This window comes from Solanum stenotomum, chromosome 1 (genome assembly GCF_019186545.1).
Source record: "Solanum stenotomum isolate F172 chromosome 1, ASM1918654v1, whole genome shotgun sequence".
Taxonomy (NCBI): Eukaryota; Viridiplantae; Streptophyta; class Magnoliopsida; order Solanales; family Solanaceae; genus Solanum; species Solanum stenotomum.
The window spans coordinates 1,572,198-1,593,202 of record NC_064282.1 but is presented as its reverse complement, the minus strand read 5'-3'; the positions used below and the strand labels follow the sequence as shown (position 1 = coordinate 1,593,202).

Genomic DNA, 21,005 nt, shown 5'->3' with positions numbered 1-21,005 from the left:
ATTAAATAGTGCAGGGGTAAAAGATCCTCTATAAAATTTAGTATCGTAACAATAATTTCGGCCAAAATTAAAATATTTTTCAGACCATTTTCCCTTGTATCAAAGCACCCACAAATTATTGGAGGTTACATCACAAATCTGTGGAGAAGTTCTAATTTTTACTTTTTTTATATATGTAAAAAGGACAATGACTTTTGCTCTTAAAATATGTTTATATTTCAAAAATGAAATTAATCTTTTTCTTTTATTATAAAATATAACAGAACAATTTGTTGTAGCAAACATAATTAAATTCCAGTGGAGGGGTTCGGAAAAGGGTTTTCGCTCACCGGCGATTCGCTAATGATCATACTTCTCTCGCCGTTTTAATTCGCCGGTAATTTTCTCTCTGCAATCTTCACCTTCTTCTCGCCGTTATTCATTCTCAATCAATTTCTATAATTTAGTCTCTCTTTTGTTTTTTACTCGCAGCATATTACTAAAGCATTCTTTATTGCTGCGTCGGTGTTGTTTTTGTGTGTGTTTGAAAGTTCAAACCCTAGTTTATCCGTTTTGCTGATGTTATGTTTCGAGAAAGTGATGTTGTAGTCATGAATTTGTCTAATTTCACTGTTTCTGCAAGTACTTAAATTCAGTAGCAAAGCCAGGAATTTCGTTTAAGGTATTCAACATTTAATATATATGTATAGGACGTGATATTTGATATATATAAATATATTGTTCAACATGCCACCCTTGGGCCTTGGCTACACCCCAGTGATTGGTTTAGTCATGTCAATCCTTGCTAATTTAATGGTAGGTTTACTATTTATTCTGATGACTCATTGTGAGTTTCTAAATTTTGTTTCACTTGAATGGAATGGATGGGTTCTTAATGCAGAGGGGGGAGTTAGGATTTTGAGTTTATGGGTTCGGTATTCTAAAAGATGCAGCTTACAAGGCTTAATAGATTGGTTGTACATATTAAGTGGATCTTTGAACACAAATATAATCAATGTAACTATTATATTGTCGTTTGTTTTAATCATTGAATGACCTTTATTAAGGTTATGGTTGCTTTTATTTCATTATTTTAAAACAATTCACCTTAGTTTTTTCAGAATTTGTTAGTTAGTTGATTTTAGAAATATCAGTTTCTCTTTGCTGCTTTTGGGAGTATTACAAAATGGATATGTGAGATTGGATGCTAGCTTGTGCATGGTGTCAACTTAGATTACTCCAGATGATCGGAGTTAGGAGTGCTCGATTCTCCTAATTCAAGGATGAAGTTTAAGCCTAAGGAAACTTGAATTCCATGGCCTTGACTTGAATTATGAAGTTTGGTTCTGTATTGCTTTGTAAATTTTCACCGTTTTAGTATATTGGAATCTCTCTAGTTGATCGACTAGGCCAATTGAAATTATTTTAAATCAGAATAACCAAGTAACATTTTGTCCAATGGTTAGTTATACTCTGGAGTTGGCAGGTCTTTGGTTCAATCTTGAATTAATGAAAGCTCAAATTGAATGGGAAGCATATGCAAAAAATTCCAGCAACCTCTTGAGATTGAATCTAACATCAGTTTTTTTCCTGTGCTTGCTCCATTGTTCTATTTTGCCATCTTATGTCTCCTGATAAGCCTCATCCGATAATCAATGACTTTTTTAGCAGCAACCAGCAGAGATTATGTTGGATATGCGAAGTTTATCCCTCTCCTCCTCTCTCTAACATATAGCTTATTGGTATACTAAATTGATGCTCTTTCCCTTTTTTGTTAGTGGTTATTGTGAACATACATGTCATGGCTGTGATATGTTTCTTTCTGGCATTGTTTCCTCTAGCACAAGCAACCTTATGTTTTGTTGCAATCTTCGATGCAGATTCCCATCTTTCTTGCTTACCGTTTTGCCTCCACTAGAGTTGACTTTTCGTGCCATATCACTGTTCTCTATTTCTTTTTTTTCTTTTTTTATATATGTGATGGCAACAGAATTCATTAACATTAATATGTAATCTCAAACCTCGATTTCTTTTCTTGCAGTAGAGGTGATTCTTTTTGTAATCTTTGTCTCTGAAGTGAAGGTTTCATAATTTTTATTGTATGTGCTCAGGATATATTGTCAACTCTAATCTGCAATACGACATGTATACTGGCAGTAACTAAGTTGACAATTATAATATGAACCAACTGGCCTAAGAGTGGAGAGAGAAGGTGTAACATTATGAAGATTTTTATTTGAAAGGATAATGAATACAAGTGACTGCACAGTGACTACATCTTCCTGCTACTATAAAAGTGATCTCTCCTCATTTGTGCATTTTAGGAAAAACATTTTTTTTCTTTTTCTCAAGCAAGTCTGTTTCTTAGATATACATTTCCTCTTGCATTATTTGGGAGGAGGAAATTCCTAGTAAATTGGGTTACTCAGAAAGATAAGTCTGTCCCATTGGCTTGGTAGTATGCTGTATGGAAAGATGTTTCATTATCAAGCACTAGAAGACCGCCTTCCGTCATATCTACTCCTTAGATACACCTTCCTCTTGCAAATATTGTCATCAATTTGACCTACTATTTGCATGAAAGTGGGTCGTACCTTGAGGCTTAAGCACCGCTTGAGGATTGTCTGTGTTTGGGGATGCTTAGTTTTCAAAAGGCTCGATGCACTATTTATATGGCCGCTGTTGCTACTGAGTATAGCCATAATATCTCTTTTTTTTTTGCTCAGTCGTAGCCATGACAGACAGCTCTTTAAAGAACAAGCATCCGTGTGACCGTGCTTTTATGTTATGCCAATTTGCTTTTGTATATTTGAACAATTGATTGAAACTTTCATCTGTTTCACTAATGGATGGTTTATTTTATTATATTGGCATTGCAATAGCTAGTGTGGAAAAAACATTTCTGCAACCTTCTTATTCCTTCCCCTCTTTATTTTTGCAGGATGACTGTTGGGTGGTGAACTAGTTGATATTAGATCCAGAAGGTACTATATAGAAGCAGATACAAGTCTGCTCCTCATCAAGCACGACAGATAAGATGGACGACGGAGGTCAACGAGAAAATAGGAGACACAGAATGGATTATTCCAAAGGAGGTTATGCACCGGTAAGAAAAGTGCAATTATTATGAAAGGTCAAGGCAATACAACTACTACACCTTAATCACAAGCTAGCTGGGAATGTACTGAATACATTGCAAGAATTTACTGAATATAATGAATCATCCAATAACAAGAATGCTTAATGTATTTCAATTTTTTTTTAAAATATATCTTGACATCATGATCAGTAGTAATGTTGTTCACTACTATTACTTTCACTGTAGTGGAACGTGGTACCTCCTTACCAGATGAAGGACCAAGAGGCTTTCATCATGAATACAAAAATCAGAATGGTCTTTGCTGAAAGAGATGCTGCTGTTGAAGAACGGGATAGAGCAGTGATTGAAAAGAAGGAAGCATACGCTGAGCGAGATTTTGCAATCCAGCAGCGAGATACCGCATTTGCTGAGCGAGATACTGCCGTAAAAGAAAGGGACAATGCAATAGCTGCCCTCCACTTTCTTGAAAGTACCACGAATGGCTCATTGGGTTGTAGGACACGTGGGACAAAGCGCCCTGAGCAACCTAAAAATCATCGCAACTATAACACGGATTCTGTTTGTATCAATAGGGATGTGGTAGCTGATGCTTTTCCTATATCAGCCATATCATCTGAAGCTGCAAAAGCACTCCAAGTAAAACGGTCAAAAGTAAGCAAAGGCATGTCAACAAAGTTAGCAAAATCCTCAACGAAGACAAAGAAAGTGAATGAAGATTTGAATCGGCATCTTACAACAGATGGATCTAAAGCTGAATGGGATGCTCAGGATCTTGGCTCGATAGACCAGATCCAATTTGACGAGTCTACTATGCCAATACCTGTTTGCACATGTACAGGAATACCAAGGCAGTGTTACAAATGGGGAAGTGGGGGCTGGCAGTCATCTTGCTGCACTACATATCTGTCAGAGTATCCACTACCACAATTGCCAAACAAGCGACATGCTCGTTTAGGTGGTAGGAAAATGAGTGGAAGCGTTTTTAGCAGATTGCTTACAAGGTTTGCAGTAGCTGACCGTGATCTGTCTATGCCCATTGATCTCAAGACTTATTGGGCTAAACATGGTACAAATCGCTACATTACCATTAAGTGATGCATCAATGATTTGCTAGCCAGTCGCTATATTAGGCCTGGATGCCAGATAGGTAGTCAAGGAAGCAAAACACCAAGAGCTCGACTTAATGAGTGATCAAAAGCCCTTTCGGATGGTCACACGATGACCTTGTGCTGTGACTAAAGTCTTGTAACTGACTTTTGGTTCATTTATTTACAGCACTTTTTTGGTACTTATTGTTAGTTCTCTGTTAGCACTTAATCTTGTACAAAGGAGTTTCTAGGAATTGCAGGTATACTATTTTGAGCTTCTCCTTATTCATAACAACTAATAAGAAAGCGTCTAGTTTTCATGATTTTGATCTTAGTTGAACCTTAACTTGTTCATTAACTCATTGAAACTTCTCCTTCTCTCTACTCCTGTAATGCAAGTACTTGAATTTATCTGTCTAGAAACCTCAGCCTGCTGATGTTGTTATCCCATTGAAAGGCTTGCTTATGATAACCGATTAAGCTGTGGCATGAGTTCCACACAAGAGACGGTCAATGAAGTTACTTCCTATCTATGCAAGTCTTGGTCAATGAAGTTACTTCCTATGTACGCAAGTCTTGGTGGATAGAGTTATTTGACACTTGTGTGTCAAACTGGTTTGGACGTTACAGAAAAGTAGATTAAGCAGTCCTAAAAGGAAGTTAGACAACAAAGTGTTATTAATGATCTCAACTTCTTTTTAACATGATAAGCACAATGTTTTGACTCCAGAATATGGAAGCAAATGCAATATTGTTCCACCGAATATTTCAGTTTCAATGAGCTGATTTTATCATACAAAATTATGCCCAATAAAGTTAGGTATCCTAACTAACCATTTTCACATTTGGTTCATCAACAGGAAATATCCTTACATTGTCAAATTAGACCAAACATTTTCTTACTTTCAATCCAAATCTCAGGAATTTCTAGACGAAAATATTGACTAATGTGCCTCTCAATATAGAGACTGTACAAGGAAAAAGAAAGTGCACTATCAACGGATGTGGTGCGGGGCTGCTCATTCCTTCACCAGAGGTTTTGGGTTAGAGCCTTAAGAATGGAAAGTAACGAGCGCNCCCCCCCCCCCCCGCGGGCCCTGTATGGAGTGAATCTGAAATACTTGGGCTCCAATGTGGGTATCGGACAGGCGGACACTGAGTGGGAAACAAAAAAAAAAGTGCAGTCGTCTATTTATTGATTCTTAAAATTAATTATTTAGTTAAGTATAAAGTGTAAACATCTTATGCTGATAAGTATTTATCTTAGACCTACCTCCTTGTGCATGCAACATGTGTAAATATTCCTAATGTTTTTTACTTCGAACTATATATAAGTAGTTCAAAATCTTTAAAAGTATATTTATACTAATCTCACATTACCTATGAGAGTTGTATGTGTAATATTTTACTTTGCAACCACTACATCAAATTATGAATCTCTCAAATTTAAAAAGCAAGAAAAATGAAATAGGTATCATGTCAAAGACAACATAATTAATTTCTTATCTAACTAGAAATATTTTCCTACACATGAATATCAAACACCATATAAGTCGGTCGTGGCTTGTTCATCTACTGCCAGACATCATGTTGACAACACCTACATATGCTCATGTTAATATCACACCAAATTTTGTGACATTACAATATACAATTTGTATTTTCCACATTATTTTCTTGGTTTCATGCACCTATACATGTTCCTTGATAAAAAATAAAGCAAGTGAGTCGAATTCAGAATTTAAATATGATAACTATGTATTTCATATTTGATGGGGGAAATTTGTGATGTTATATTGCTTTCACTCTTGTTTTTTAATAAGTCTTCGTTGCTTAAATCGTCAATTATCTTTCGCATGTAGTAATATCAAGTTATTTTATTTATCTGAATTTTTGTTTTGTTAGTGATAATACGATTCTCGTAGTCCCATTCTCCTGACTCCTATATCCACAATTATTATTTTTTAGAAAATAATCTTAAAGTGACTTTAGCTCCTCATTTACATGATTAATTATAATAGGTCCCTTGAAGTTACTATGGAATGAATCAAATTTCTCAATTCTTAATTAGAAATTGAATCAGAGTATTAGTATGTAAAAAGAATCCCATTAGGAAACACTTTCTTTCTAAATGTGTTACACACCGCGTATTCGAATTAATTATAGTTTTAATGTGTATATTTGACACCATTTGGAAAAGTTTTTTTTAAAAAAATACAAGTCCAATGATGCCGACATGTGGACACCCATATCAACTTTTTTTTTTCTCTAGCTTTTAATAGTAGAACAAAGAAAAAATAGATAAAATTTTATATTATCCAATAGCGCTAAGATTTAAACACGTGGGTGTGTACAAGAGAAGTAGCCCACAGTTCCTAAATTTCAATGGTCAAAGTCAACTAATTGCCGTCACGATAACGTGTGCCAATAATTTAGGCATAATCACTCTTTTGTTGATTATTGGTTTTGCATGAACACATCAATAATATAGTCCTATTTAAATTTAACATTGGTGAGTTAGACACATGTCATTAACTTTAAATTTAAGATCGGTGAGTTAGATGTATGCCATAAACTTTAATTTTATAGCATAAAGAAGTATGCTATTTAAATGAAGAAGGATATAGACATTGAATTTGGTAGTCAATATTTTTTGAGCTATGCATCAATTAACCTAAGGATCTATATTATTTATGTATGTCCAAGAATTTCTCAACTATAATAAAAGAGTATATTATTATTCATGTTTGTACTATATAATAACCAATACTCATTTGGGACTTTAATTATATGTCATATCACACCTATAAATGGTTTAGAATATTGAAAATTTACTTTATATATTGAGAGTCTTAAGATTTTTGATTAATACGTTAAACCATTGATAAAATAGAATTATAGGAGTAAAGTTGGATCAAATAAATTTATTATTTACAAATTATATGAAAATAGTATAAATTGTAATTCTTCTACTATTAATATGATGAAAATACATTTAAAATATTAATAAATTAAAATTCATATAGTTTAACTATAGAAGAAAATGAAATATAACATGTATTTTGGGACGGAAATGATATTTCTTTTCTATTAACGAATTACACACTCGTTGTCTAGTGGTAGATGAATTTATTAATTAATGTAATCGATAATTATATATTACCAATTAAGTATCCCCATAAAAAAAAAAAAGAGAAATAGAGTTTATATGGACCTCTTCACCCTTTCTTTTCCAATTAATTGACTATATAGTACTACTATATATATTGGATTCATAAATTTTTTGCAGAACTATTAAATGCATTCCTACCTATATAAGATATTTTGCAACTAATTTTTTTTTACTTATATTGTAAAGTTCTAAAAAATGCAAAATGGTTCTCTTTAATCATGAAAAAGGAAGAAGAGCTTTCGTGTTACATAAATTTATTTACTACTATCAGTATTTAATCAATATATATTCAAACTTTGACAATATATGACAAAAATTAATACAATTTGACTTAAAAAGAACCGAAAATAGAATGCAATATTTACTAATATTTTCTTTTCAATAATATTATGCTTTGAGAATGTAAGAAAATGTACCATTTTCTTACATTCTAATTTCACATACATATGATAAAATTCATGCTCTAAATGCTTCATTACTATGCGTGGTGAAAGTGTTGAAGTGTATCACAAAGGTTGAAAGTAATAAATTTATATCTTCATATCTGATATTAGATTGTAATCGTATCGAGTTGATTTTTTGATTGAGTCACAAGAAAATATAAAGCATGAAAACAATTTGTAGCTTCAAAATACTTCACAACGCAGACTCTTTAAAATTCAAATACTACTTTATATTTTTCTATATCTATTGACAATCCAATAAAATTCTAAAAAAGGAATATGAATTTAGTGGTAAATATTGAAGTAGGATCATATGATAAATATTTAATATATAGTGTGTTTACATTAATTTAATGAAGTTAATGTTAGAGAGTAAAAATAACATATTATTTAGGCTTAATATTTTGAAAACTTTTAAAAAAATTAATTTAGACACTTAAACTATAATTTATTTCAATTGAGCAGATGTAATATGACATTTCTATATATATACACTTTTAGTTCAAATTTACAAAAACGTTTAATCATATTCCTAATCACGCATTAAGCAAATAATTTAAACACTTAAAGTTCTGTTACTTCCTTTAATTATATGCATAAATTATAAAACCTCATGTTTATTTCAATTAAGATTGATGTGAATAATTAAAGAAAATAATATATTTATATTGATTAACTTAACTAGTGATAAACGTTTGTTAACAAATTCATTTTTTTTTATAGAATTTAAACCAAAAGTATATATTAAAAATATTTTCTCATGCGTTCATTTGTTCAATTGGAACAAGACATAATTTAAATATTTTTAAATAAAATTTAATAATAAACTTAAAGAGTAGTTCATATATTAATCTATCATTCAACCATAGTCAAGTAATAAACATATATAAAAAATATATTTTATATTTATTAATTTTATATAAATGCTCGATATGAATAAATATCTACCAAGATTATTACACCCCCAAAATAAGATGAAACTTTGAATATCAAGGACAAAGAAAATGGTTATTTGTGAACTCAAGTCCAAACTTTCAATGACAATTGCAATTCAATCTCTAATCAAAGAAGAGTATTCCACGCGCTCTTCAAAAGAGAGTATCCCACACGCTCTTCTAAGAGATTGCAATTCATTTGGTAGGTCGATAATAAATAAGTTATTGATGTAAATATTAATTTATGTATAATTTATACTACTTACATTTGAATTTGATAGGTAATATAATATATGAGTTGCTAATTTAGAAATTCGCATAACCAATAAGAGTGCATACATAACTTATTAAGAAATTTAATATATGAATATGCATTATTTGAAAGTGAAATAACTGATACATATAACTAATTCTTCTCTTACAAATTACAAATACATGAATAACTCTAACTAGCTACGGACGCGTCTTAATATTGTACTTAAATTGGACTATACACCAAAAAAGGAAAAAGAAATCTTTTATTTTAAGACCAAAAAAAGAAAAATACAATAAGTAAGAACAAAAAGAGAGAGATTCATTGCTACATAATCTGCGGTGATAGAGGGAGAAAAAAAGAAGAAGATTGGATAAATGCAGTCGGAATGAAATTCAAATTGAAATGCAAATGCAAATGAAATTGAAATTCATATTAAATTCACGCGTCTTTCAAGTAGTAGTAGAAAGTATAGTACTCTTGTCATGAAATCCGTGTAATTATAGTTGTTGTAAGTAGTCATCTTCGTTGATAACAGTGAGATAGAGAGAGAGAGAAACAAGAAAAATATCACAGAAAAAACAGTATTACAAGGAAAAAAAGTACACACAAAGAGGAATAGAGGAGCGTCTTCTTCATCTTCTGTTGAAAATGGTGGATTTACACTCAGGTATTGTCAAAGACTCAATTTTTTTGTTACCCATTTCGTTTTCTTGATGAATACCCAGTTCTTTGTTTCTAATGATTTGTTGATTTTTATGTTAAAGATTGGTACTTTTTGGGGGTTTGTGTAATGGGTTTTGCATTGTTTTTTGTTTTGGGGTTATATGAAATTGATGAGCTTTGAAAATTCAGGTGTAACAGAACTGTAAAGGTTGGATTTTGGTAAAGTTGAAAGGGTTTTTTTTAGTTGACTGGTAGAGTTGAAATTTAGGGAAAAAGAAATGGCTGGTGACAATGACGAAGGTAATAGTGATATGGTCCAGAGACTTCAATCATCATTTGGGACATCATCTTCTTCACTTCCTAAACAGCTTCAACCTATTTCGATGAACCAATTGGACATACCCCAGTTGACAACCTCTCAATTTAGGGGTCAAATGAGGCAATTTTCTCCCAATTTTGGTGTTGAAAATAGTAAAAGAGTAGGTATACCGCCTTCTCACCCGCAAATGCCCCCTATTTCACCATATTCTCAGATCCCTGTAACCAGGCCAGGGAATCAGCAAATGGGTATGCAGAACTTTACTAGTGCAGGGCCATCGCATTCGCGATCTTTATCACAACCAGCGTTTTTCTCACTGGATTCCTTGCCTCCCTTGAGCCCTTCACCGTATAGGGAATCCCCATCCACGTCTATGTCTGACCCGATATCTGCTGATGTCTCAATGGGTGATCAGGATGGCAATTCACATTCTTTATTGCCGCCTACGCCTTTCTCTAGGTGTAATTCATCAAGGGCAGGGGAGAGTCTTCCTCCTCGTAAGGCTCATAGGAGGTCTAATAGTGATATACCATTCGGTTTTTCTGCTATAATGCAGTCCTCGCCACCACTTGTTCCGTTAAGGAGTCCTGGTGCTCTTGAAAGGTCAGTTCCTTCAAGGGATAATTCGGGTGGTAAACCAGTTCAGTTGGTTAAACGTGAATCTATGTGGGAAAGAGGAAATGATTATAACAATGTTGAAGGGATGGGTGAGAGGAAATCCGAAGGAGAAGTTGTGGATGACTTATTTTCTGCGTATATGAATTTGGACAACATTGATGCATTTAACTCTTCGGGAACTGATGAGAAGCTGGGTATTGAGAACCGTGAAGATTTAGATAGTAGAGCGAGTGGTACAAAGACGAATGGTGGTGATAGCAGTGATAATGAAGCTACAAGCAGTGTCAATGACAGCAGCAGCGGCAGTATGCAGAAGAGGGAAGGGGTCAAAAGGAGTGCTGTGGCAGATATTGCTCCGACCACTAGACACTACAGGAGTGTTTCGATGGATAGTTTTATGGGGAAGTTAAACTTCATTGATGATTCACCAAAGTTGCCTCCATCTCCTGGACCACGCCCAGGCCAACTCTCACCAACCAATTCACTTGATGGAAATTCAAACAGTTTCAGTTTGGAATTTGGAAATGGTGAATTTAGTGGAGCTGAATTGAAGAAAATTATGGCAAATGAAAAACTTGCAGAGATAGCTTTAGCAGATCCAAAACGAGCCAAAAGGTCAAATTCCCTTTGAAGTGATGCATCTATTTGCGTTTTCAATATCATTCCTCTGCTTTGCAGCTGACATTCCCTATTTTGTTGTTTGTTGTTGTAGGATTTTAGCCAACCGTCAATCTGCTGCTCGTTCTAAAGAAAGAAAGATGAGATACATTGCAGAGTTAGAACACAAGGTTCAGACATTGCAGACTGAAGCCACCACATTATCTGCTCAATTGACCCTCTTGCAGGTGATAAACTTTTCAATATTGTCCTGTTTAATGCTTCTAATCATTGTATTATCACTGCTTAACAATATCTTGTACTTGCATTCAGAGAGATGCGACTGGGCTAACAAGCCAAAATAGTGAACTGAAGTTTCGTTTGCAAGCCATGGAACAGCAAGCTCAACTTCGTGATGGTATTAATCTTGCTTCTGTGATCTATGACCATGTATTTGTCAGCTCATGTTTCATCTATGACTCCCTATGTTGCTAATTATCAAAAAAAAATTCTAGAAATCGATTCACTTACTCTTGGCTTTTAAGAATGAGATATCACCCTTAAAAGGTTTATCAAAAAAAAAGAATGAGATATCACCCTGAAAAGTGAAGTTTGTGCAGACAGTTTTTTTTTTTTAAAAGTAGTTTGTGCATACTATTTGCTGTCTTAACTAATGAAAATCTGATAAACTTTATCTTTGTAACTAACTATACCATTGCATGTTACATTGATTGTTTAAATTAGAGGAATCTGTGAAACCATCGTCATGTTTTGGTGGATAGAATCAGTTGCAAATGTAGGCGTAGCATCAGTCTATGCTTCAATTTTCCATCTATTTTTGTTTCTGTTTATTTGGGGGTGGGGGTTTGATGATGTTAGGCTTCTATGTTGTCTGCTGTTTCCCTCAATGCTAATAGAGAACAGGCCAGATGCTTTGTGTATTTTTATGCTTGTGAGGTTCTTTGGTATTATAGAAGACAAATATGGAACCTAATAGTGTTTGCTATGACAGCTCTAAATGAAGCATTAACTGCTGAAGTACAACGCTTGAAGATTGCAACCGCAGAGCTTAGTGCAGACGCTTCCAAGTTTCATCAGCTATCTCTAAATCCTCAGATGTTCCAGTCACAGCAGCAACAATCTAATCAGCGAAACATGCATCAGTTGCAGCAGCAACAACAATCATCTCAGCAACAACAACATGCTCAAGCACGACAACAACTCAACAGCTCTACAACTTCAAAGCATGAATCAAAGTAGTAGCTTTTGGGAAATATCCGATCTTCGTAATATTTATATTAGTTTGTTGATAGATGTTGCAAGTGTTTTCATATCATTCAATGCATTCATTCATTTAGTTCTGCATTCACAACAAAACACACCAAGTCTTGGTATTTATTATCTATAGGACATGCATGTTCATTGGATTTACTAGTCACAAAGAGTCTTGTGATGTATACAGTTGGTTCTTTTTTTTTGTTCTACAAGGATATTGAATTCAAGGTCATATGAACTTGACTCGTTTTGTTATTATGGAAGTTTAATTCAAATTTGCCTTCTTCATGTTCCTTCGAGTTACAACTTTGGCTAGTAATTCTTCTGTTTCTTTCTCTGATGGCATTTTACAATGATTGTGGTCCTCACCCCCAACCCACTATCTCCATTCGTAATTATCTAGATTATATACAAATGTTTTTAGAATAATATTTTTGTAAGATGTCGACTTAAGGTATGGAGCACACCCATAGTAGTGCTTTTTCTCAAGTAACAAGTTAAATTTTATTCCTAGATTCGTCCTATACCCATCAAAATCATGCAAGTTATTCGATATGGGAAGAAATGAGAAAAGAATATGTAGAATAACATCCTATCCTGTTTTGTTTTGTTTCTTGGCGCATATGTTCTTTTAACCACGTTCGAATATATGAAAGGAATGTATATTTCCTGCCAAAATGTGCCATCTCAAACTTCTAACTTCACATTGATTCACACAAATAACTAACTTTTGAAGTTTGAAAAGTGGTCACATGGTCGGAAGTTTAAAATTCAAAATGTGTAAACAAGAGTATAAGACTCACCAGCCTCGCGTATTTACATCACATCAATAAATGCAAGACGAAGTACATAATCTATTTCTGAAACTCCATATGCAATTAGTTGTATGATATGTGTTTGCTAATATATAAATATGTTACAAAAATATTCATCAAAAAGTCAGGATGGCCGAGTGGTCTAAGGCGCCAGACTCAAGTTCTGGTCTTCGTAAGAGGGCGTGGGTTCAAATCCCACTTCTGACATTTTTTTTTAATTTCGTTTTTAATCATTTTCCCTTTTCATATCTTTTATCTTATGAGATTAGTTATAAAATATTTCTACATATATCTCAATTATTATCTGTTATTACTTACATTAAATGACCTTTTGTATCCTCGTACCAAACAATCCCTTGTATTGTGAAGCTTATATCAAAACATTTAAATATGAATCTAAACATGCTATAACTTAATGTTCTTTAATAGTTCATAGGTAAATCATGAATAAAATTTTGTAGTTAATACTAGACTTTAGAAATTCCGTAACAAATGAGTTATAAAAGTTAGTACTATATATTTACAGGTATGAAAATTAAAAATAATAATTCATAATATTATATGTTTATTAGTTTTGAATCTCGTAAGAGAGGGTGAATAGCAGTGTCCAGAGCCAAAAAGGCAAAATAATTGAGCAAAGGCAACAAAATTGAGGATCAAATCGAAAGAGCAATATTTGGATGAAAGGATGGATGTTGTTAAATCGTTGGTTGGAAGGTGCACGGTGACATGTGTCTTGTAAGGCGCATGTTGACACGCGCCTTACAAGACATTTAGCTTGCGCCTTACAAGACACATGTCAACATGCGCTTTCCAACCAACGATTTAACAACATCTATTCAAATGTTGCCCATTTGGTTTGATCCTCAATTTTTGTTGCCCTTTGAAAAATCTTGCTCAATTTTTTTGCCCTTTTGGCTCCGATATTGAAAGTGTAGTATTGCTTTCCAGAAAATATTCATTTATAAAACAGAAAAGGGTCAAAATTACCCTCAAACTAGTCAAAATAGCCCATATATACCATTTCGTTATGTTTGGGATCAAAACTACCCTTACCGTCTATGTTATAGACCACAAATACCCTTAAAATGTTATCTTTGACATTAGAGCTGGCATGACAGTCCACCCAGATAGTCCAACATTGCAAAAATACCTTCCTCTCAATAATGTTGTTCTTCCTTGTTCATCCCTATCACAAAAATAAAATAAAATATAATTCTTCCACTGTTCTTGTTTGAGTTGTTGTTCGAACTTTGGAACTCCAATTTCAAAGTGTGTGTTGAAGTTTGTTTGAAAGTGTCTTTTGCTCAATTTTTTTGCCCTTTTGGCTCTGATATTGAAAGTGCAGTATTGTTTTCCAAAAAATATTCATTTATAAAACGAAAAAGGGTCAAAATTACCCTCAAACTATTCAAAATAGCCAATATACACCATTTAGTTATGTTTGGGATCAAAACTACCCTTACAGTCTATGTTATGGACCACAAATACCCTTAAAATGTTATCTTTGCCATTAGAGTTGACATGACAGTCCACCCAACTATTCCAACATGGCAAAAATACCTTCCTCTCAATAATGTTGTAATGTTGTTCTTCCTTGTTCATCCCTATCACAAAAAGAAAATAAAATATAATTCTTTCATTGTTCTTGTTTGAGTTGTTGTTCGAACTTTGGAATTCCAATTTCAAAGTATGCTGAAGTTTGTTTGAAAGTGTAATTGCGTGTTGAAGGATCGAGTTTGGGTTTTGGGTCATAGATTCACAAAATCGATTTTTAGATTTTCAAGCTTTTTAGAACTGTTTCATATATTTTTTAATTCTTTTTTTTTTAGATTTCAACTCAAATCTTCATATAGCAATTTTCAAACTAAGAAATCAGTTGTTAAATGTCAATTTCCAGCTTCAACTACAATATTCGAGCAATTTTTAGTAACATTCAATTAAATCTCTTCAAATTTTTGCACTTCAAACAAGTTAGAAATTTCTCACCAGCAAGCTTTCAAATAAGTAGCCGTTTAAAGTTTCAACACAAAAAGAATGACTTCAAGAGTTTTTCAACATCTTTCAACCTTGAGAATTAAATTTTCAACCTCAGATTCGATGACATCGAAACCCAAACAATGAACTCGATCATTTAACACACAACTGTAGAGGTGTATCCAGAATTTTGAGATGATGGGTGCACTATTATAGAATGGTTGATCTATGATATAAATTTGATCTGTTCGACAATTAGGTTCTTACTACTGAAAATTGTTAAAATTTTAAAATTATAGGTCTAAAATTAATATATATATATTGAATTAATTAAAATGCCAAAAGTGCTACCAGTTACCACTTAGAGAAGTGTTATCTAATTTTAGAACGAAAAATAAAACAAGATAAATATAAAATTTAAATTTCTAATCTCTCGGAGACACACCCAGTCATAATCGCGTTATGTGATACTCCGAGCGTGGGTTCACACATCTATATTTCAATAATTTTTTTTAAATATAACACCACTATATATAATCTCGGGAGGGGACCATGGATTCATGTGAATCTGGTGACCCCCCTTAGATAAGCCTCTGCACAATTGCTATATCAAACGAAGTTCAGTGCACTTCAAAATTGAAATTTCAAAGTCCAAACAATAACTCAAATAAGAACAATGAAAGAACTATTTTGATATTTTTCTTTTGTGATAGATGTGAAGAAGGAAGAACAACATAATTGAGAAGAAGAGATTTTTGTCATGTTAGACTGTAACGTCAGTACATATGACAAAGATAATTTTTAAGGGTATCTATGGTTCAAAATATAGATGGATAGTTTTGATCTCAAATATAAATAATAAGTATATATAAGCTATTTCAAATAGGTGAAAGATAATTATGACTCTTTCCCGTTTATAAAATACAGTTAACCGGAACTAGAGACTTTAAAACCGCAAACGTAATCTTAAAACCCCGCCTCTTAAAACACTTCATGGAAACCGAAACCCTAATGGACGAGTTGCCGGCGGCAACCGCAACAGCGGTGGAGCAGCCGGAAACTCCACTGCAACCCCCTTCATCGAACGCCGACGACGGTGGAGTGAGTCAAGAATTTAGAACCCCAGAAGAGTTGGTTGCTAAATCCATAGTTCCTGTAAAGAGAGAGTATCTTCGCCCTCCACCTTCCAGACCTTCTACCAATAGCAACAACAACAACACTACTGTCGGAGTCGAAGATGATGATGCAGCTGAGGCCAAAAGAGCTCCTCTTCTTAAGGACAAAAAATCCAAACGCCAAATTAAGCGTGAACGCCGTGAGGTGATTTTTATTATATATTAAAAAAGGTTTAATTTTATTAGGCGAATTGAATTGGAAGAAAAGTTACTTACCAGTATTGGAATGAAGTAGTCTAAATACAATAGAGATAGATGACATTTATAGCCCACCCGACTAGCACATAGTTGATTCCAACTTGAGTTTATTTTTTTCTCTGCAAATGAAATGTTTGAAATGATTGCAGGAACAAAAATCTCCATTGCATCTCTGTCCTGAGGTGGCCAAATCAGGAAAAGTTAGTGCGTGTCCATATGGTGATAAATGTCGGTTTAGTCATGATGTGGAAGCTTTTAAAGCTGTGGTAAACCAAAAAATAAGATCTTTGTTATCGTTCTGATCGTGTTATGCTTTATGGAATGCCATAAAATTACAATCTTTGCTGTTTTGAGTGCAGAAACCAGCTGATATAGAGGGTAGCTGCCCGTTTCTGGTTTATGAAGGGCCATGTTCTTATGGATTGGCTTGTAGGTTTGCAGGGACTCACAGAGACGATGTTTCAGCTCCAACTGAGAATTTGCCTGGGAAGAGTTCTGAACTAAATTTTTTCAATAAGGACACTCAGAAACTTCTGTGGAAAAATAAAATGAAGTTTCCCAAGGCTGAAGCCACTCTCAAACTTCTTGGACTTAAGGTTTGTGCAGCTCGCCATTTCTTCTTCCGTTCTTCAATATCAAATTTGGGGGGAAAAGTGACTATTTATTAGACAAACTTCAATTTTAGCCTGATGAACGAGGTGTTTGAGCATTAGGAAGCAATCTCATACCTGTATGATTTTTTTTCTGTGAATTGTTTCTCTTGTTCATTATAACTTCTTATTACAGGGCAATCCTAAAGATAAAACATTGGCTGATAATGGGGAAAATGGCCAAGTCGCACCAAAAGAGCCAGCTACGGACACCAAAACAGACAGCAATGTAGTTGCTAATGATAGTATCAGTCCTTCCATTTCACCAGAAGATAATGTGGATGGAAATAATTTGGCTGATGATGCTAGACCTTTAAAGAAGGCAAAGTCATCTGTCAATGAAATTTGTTCCTCCCAAGTTAGCAGTGGTTGTTAGATGCTTTATTCCTTTATGAGCATTCCAGTTGTTTCTTATGGAGAGATAAAAGTTTATGAACCTGATATTATCTATTCTGACAGGTTTAAGTGTTCAAGGGGGAGTTCCAGACGGCAACTTTGGTGTGAATAAATCAGAGCCAACTGCTGATACGATGACAGATTCTGATAAAAGCCTTAAATTGCAACCCCGTGAAAAAAAACTTATTGATTTTCGAGACAAGCTCTATCTTGCTCCTTTGACCACAGTTGGGAATCTGCCTTTTCGTAGAGTTTGCAAGGTGCTAGGAGCTGATGTAACATGTGGAGAGATGGCAATGTGCACAAATCTCTTGCAGGTCAGTCGCTGCTAATTATTGATGGGATAAACACAAGTTAGCATTAAAATTATTCATGAATGCCTCAAGATAGAATGAATGAGAGTGAGGCTCAGTGAAACACTTTCTGTGGTAATTTAATGGTTAGGAAGTAAGCTGTGGAGTGCTATTATAAAAATTGCATATATTTTCTTGTTAACCCTTTGACACATGAGTTCGTTCAAATGCAACTGAATTGGATATGTGTGTGTTATACTTTTGGTTTCCACAAGAAATAAATCTTCATGTGTTCCCTACCTCATCCTCAAGTTTAGAGAAACATCTGCAATGGTTTTGTATGGTGGGTACACAACTTGTTCAGTTATGGATACGTAGCTTTGGCTTCTATGATAATCATGTCCTTGCCTCTTGTCCACCATTTTCCATCTCAAATGACCTTCTTCTTTGCTTGGTTGTTTTAAGTTCTAGAACCCTTCTCCCTATTTGAGACTTCCTGTAAGTTCATTTGATGATTTATGACATGCGGGCATGGGTGGCATGGGTCCTGAGGTAACTTAACCATCTATTAATTCACGTATTATGGCTAATGCAGGGCCAAGCAGCTGAGTGGGCACTGCTGAGACGGCATTCATCCGAAAATTTGTTTGGTGTTCAGATTTGTGGGTCATATCCAGACACTGTTACAAAGACAGTTGAGCTTATAGAACAAGAATGCTCTGTGGATTTCATTGATATTAACATGGGATGCCCAATTGATGTTGTAGTTAACAAGGGTGCTGGATCAGCTCTTCTTACAAAACCAATGCGGATGAAGAGTGTAGTAGAAGCTGCTTCTTCAACAGTTGGTACACCAGTAACTATCAAGGTAGGGTGGACTGCTTTCCCTTTTATTTTGTAACTCTTGGAGATCAACATACCTGGGCATAGATAATTAATTGGCGTTATGATTAATTTCAAAAAAATTAATTGGCGTTATGATACGACATTCCCCGTCCCCACCCCAATGGCCGCTGTGGAGTAATTTATTGGTTTTCTGGGTTTATATTGTTCACAATCTTGTTCACACATGCCCTTGGTTTCTTAAGGAATTTATGGAGATGCTTGACAGTACACCGTTTTCCTGCTTTAGGTACGAACTGCTTATTTTGAGGGGAAAAATCGCATTGATTCTCTAATTGCAGATATGGGTAGTTGGGGTGCAACTGCAGTAACCATACATGGCCGATCACGTCAACAGCGCTACAGTAAGCCTGCTGACTGGGATTACGTGTATCAATGCGTGCGAAAGGCTCCCAAGTCATTACAGGTCCTTGGAAATGGTGATGTATTTTCTTACGTAGACTGGAACAACCACAAAACTGAGTGTCCTGAACTTTCTACATGTATGATTGCTCGAGGTGCATTAGTAAAGGTTAGTAGTATAATGTTTTCTGCACTTCTATTTCCATTGTGTAAAATTTGTTACTGTTGCATTCTATATGTGCCTCTTAGAGTTTATCTGCACTAAACAGCACATCATAATTTTGCAGCCTTGGATATTTACCGAAATCAAGGAACAGAGGCACTGGGACATTACATCTGGCGAGCGGCTAGATATCTTGAAGGATTATGCACGGTTTGGCCTTCAACACTGGGGTTCTGATTCGAAAGGTATATAGTTATGTGAGTAATGTTATCGTACAGTAAGAAGTTTGTCTTGTCAATCAACCCGACGTTAATTGTTGCAATCTATTGGAAGCATGCCATAAAGATGAGCTATCATGTTTATATTTGCATCCATGCTTACTCATAGAACTGAGTGTTGTCGCCTTTACATCATCACATGTTAGTTCTTTTACATCATATATATATAAGAAGTTGAGATAAGATAACATGTGGAACTGCTATATTTACGCTAATATGTTCCAGGCATGTGCAAACTTGCTGAACTGTGCTTAGTATCTGGCCCTTTATTGCCAGGATAAATGGAATTGATACTGCTTGTTATCTACATTCTTAAGTTATAAAATTCTTCTAATAGGTTCACTTGTCCAATATATTAGGGAAGCGTCCTGTTAGATTGGACATTGAAAAATGTGAGGCTGTGATGCTTCTTTTTAAATTTGTTATCCATTTTACACTAGCCTGTAATTTATGTATGCATTCTGTACATCCTATGGTTATTCATTCTTTTCTTGAATATCTGTGAAGACGTAATTGCAAGAGCTTCATGTATGCTGGGAGAACCTTCCATTGTTTGTCTTGAATAGATGGGGTTTTTTCCTCTATACATTTTATTCTGGTTGCAGTCACTTTGTTTGCGATATACTTCTACCTGAGAAATTCTTGTAGATAAATTATCATTATCTATACCTAATGTTTGCACCAAATGAGCGCAGGAGTAGAAACAACCAGACACTTTTTGTTGGAGTGGCTTGGCTACACATGTCGGTACGTTCCAGTTGGCCTGTTAGATATTATCCCACAAAAAATAAATTGGCGATCACCCTCATACTACGGCAGGGATGACCTAGAGACACTAATGGCCTCTGATTCTGCTGCTGACTGGGTATTGTTCGTACACATAGTATTGTTAAGCACTTCAAACATTTATCCTTCTCTCATTGTAATGTGCTATATATATATTCCCTCGACAGGTAAGGATCTCCGAGCTGGTACTCGGGAAGGTTCCTTCTGGCTATTCGTTTGCACCAAAACACAAGTCCAATGCTTATGACAGAGCAGAGAACGGCTAAGACCATTTTGTTGTTATTACTGATGCGTCTGATTCTAATTTTTGCTGAGCTCTTAGCGACCTTCCTCCTCCCATGATTAGTGGCTTATTTATAATCAAGTACGAAATCGATATGTCAATTCATAATATCTTATTGTTAGGGCTTTTATATAGCCCTTATGATTTTGTTTATATTATTGTTTCCTTCTATATACAGATTTTTTGTTGATACTCAACTGAGAAGATCGTTCTTCTTGGTTAACTTATAAAAAATGTTCATTTTGGAAACGTGAATTGTATTTGTAGAAGACATGATGTATAGTTTTATAAGATACTCGTT

General features: G+C 34.5%; 4 protein-coding genes and 1 non-coding gene across 5 annotated transcripts in view; all 5 read left to right on the top strand.

Moving 5' to 3' along the window:
- Positions 1–21,005, top strand: part of LOC125871536 (uncharacterized) — an 83,091-nt gene that overhangs the window by 43,221 nt on the left and 18,865 nt on the right. The window lies entirely within an intron of this gene.
- On the top strand, positions 220–4,461 carry LOC125871487 (protein BASIC PENTACYSTEINE4-like). Its single transcript, XM_049552093.1, has 3 exons — positions 220–376; positions 2,921–3,085; positions 3,305–4,461. The coding sequence occupies exons 2-3, from the start codon at positions 3,017–3,019 to the stop codon at positions 4,172–4,174; spliced, it is 939 nt and encodes a 312-aa protein (XP_049408050.1). The 5' UTR covers positions 220–376; positions 2,921–3,016; the 3' UTR covers positions 4,175–4,461.
- Positions 9,446–12,727, top strand: LOC125871460 (bZIP transcription factor 29). The gene is made up of 5 exons (XM_049552054.1): positions 9,446–9,640; positions 9,826–11,188; positions 11,286–11,418; positions 11,504–11,588; positions 12,183–12,727. Exons 2-5 carry the CDS (start codon positions 9,915–9,917, stop codon positions 12,428–12,430), a joined length of 1,740 nt encoding a protein of 579 aa, XP_049408011.1. The 5' UTR covers positions 9,446–9,640; positions 9,826–9,914; the 3' UTR covers positions 12,431–12,727.
- TRNAL-CAA (transfer RNA leucine (anticodon CAA)) lies at positions 13,384–13,467 on the top strand. Its single transcript has one exon. It is a non-coding gene; the product is annotated as a tRNA-Leu (tRNA).
- LOC125871443 (tRNA-dihydrouridine(47) synthase [NAD(P)(+)]-like) lies at positions 16,194–20,768 on the top strand. The gene is made up of 10 exons (XM_049552030.1): positions 16,194–16,557; positions 16,760–16,876; positions 16,970–17,206; positions 17,397–17,628; positions 17,720–17,973; positions 18,545–18,817; positions 19,082–19,363; positions 19,482–19,602; positions 20,331–20,500; positions 20,589–20,768. Exons 1-10 carry the CDS (start codon positions 16,231–16,233, stop codon positions 20,685–20,687), a joined length of 2,112 nt encoding a protein of 703 aa, XP_049407987.1. The 5' UTR covers positions 16,194–16,230; the 3' UTR covers positions 20,688–20,768.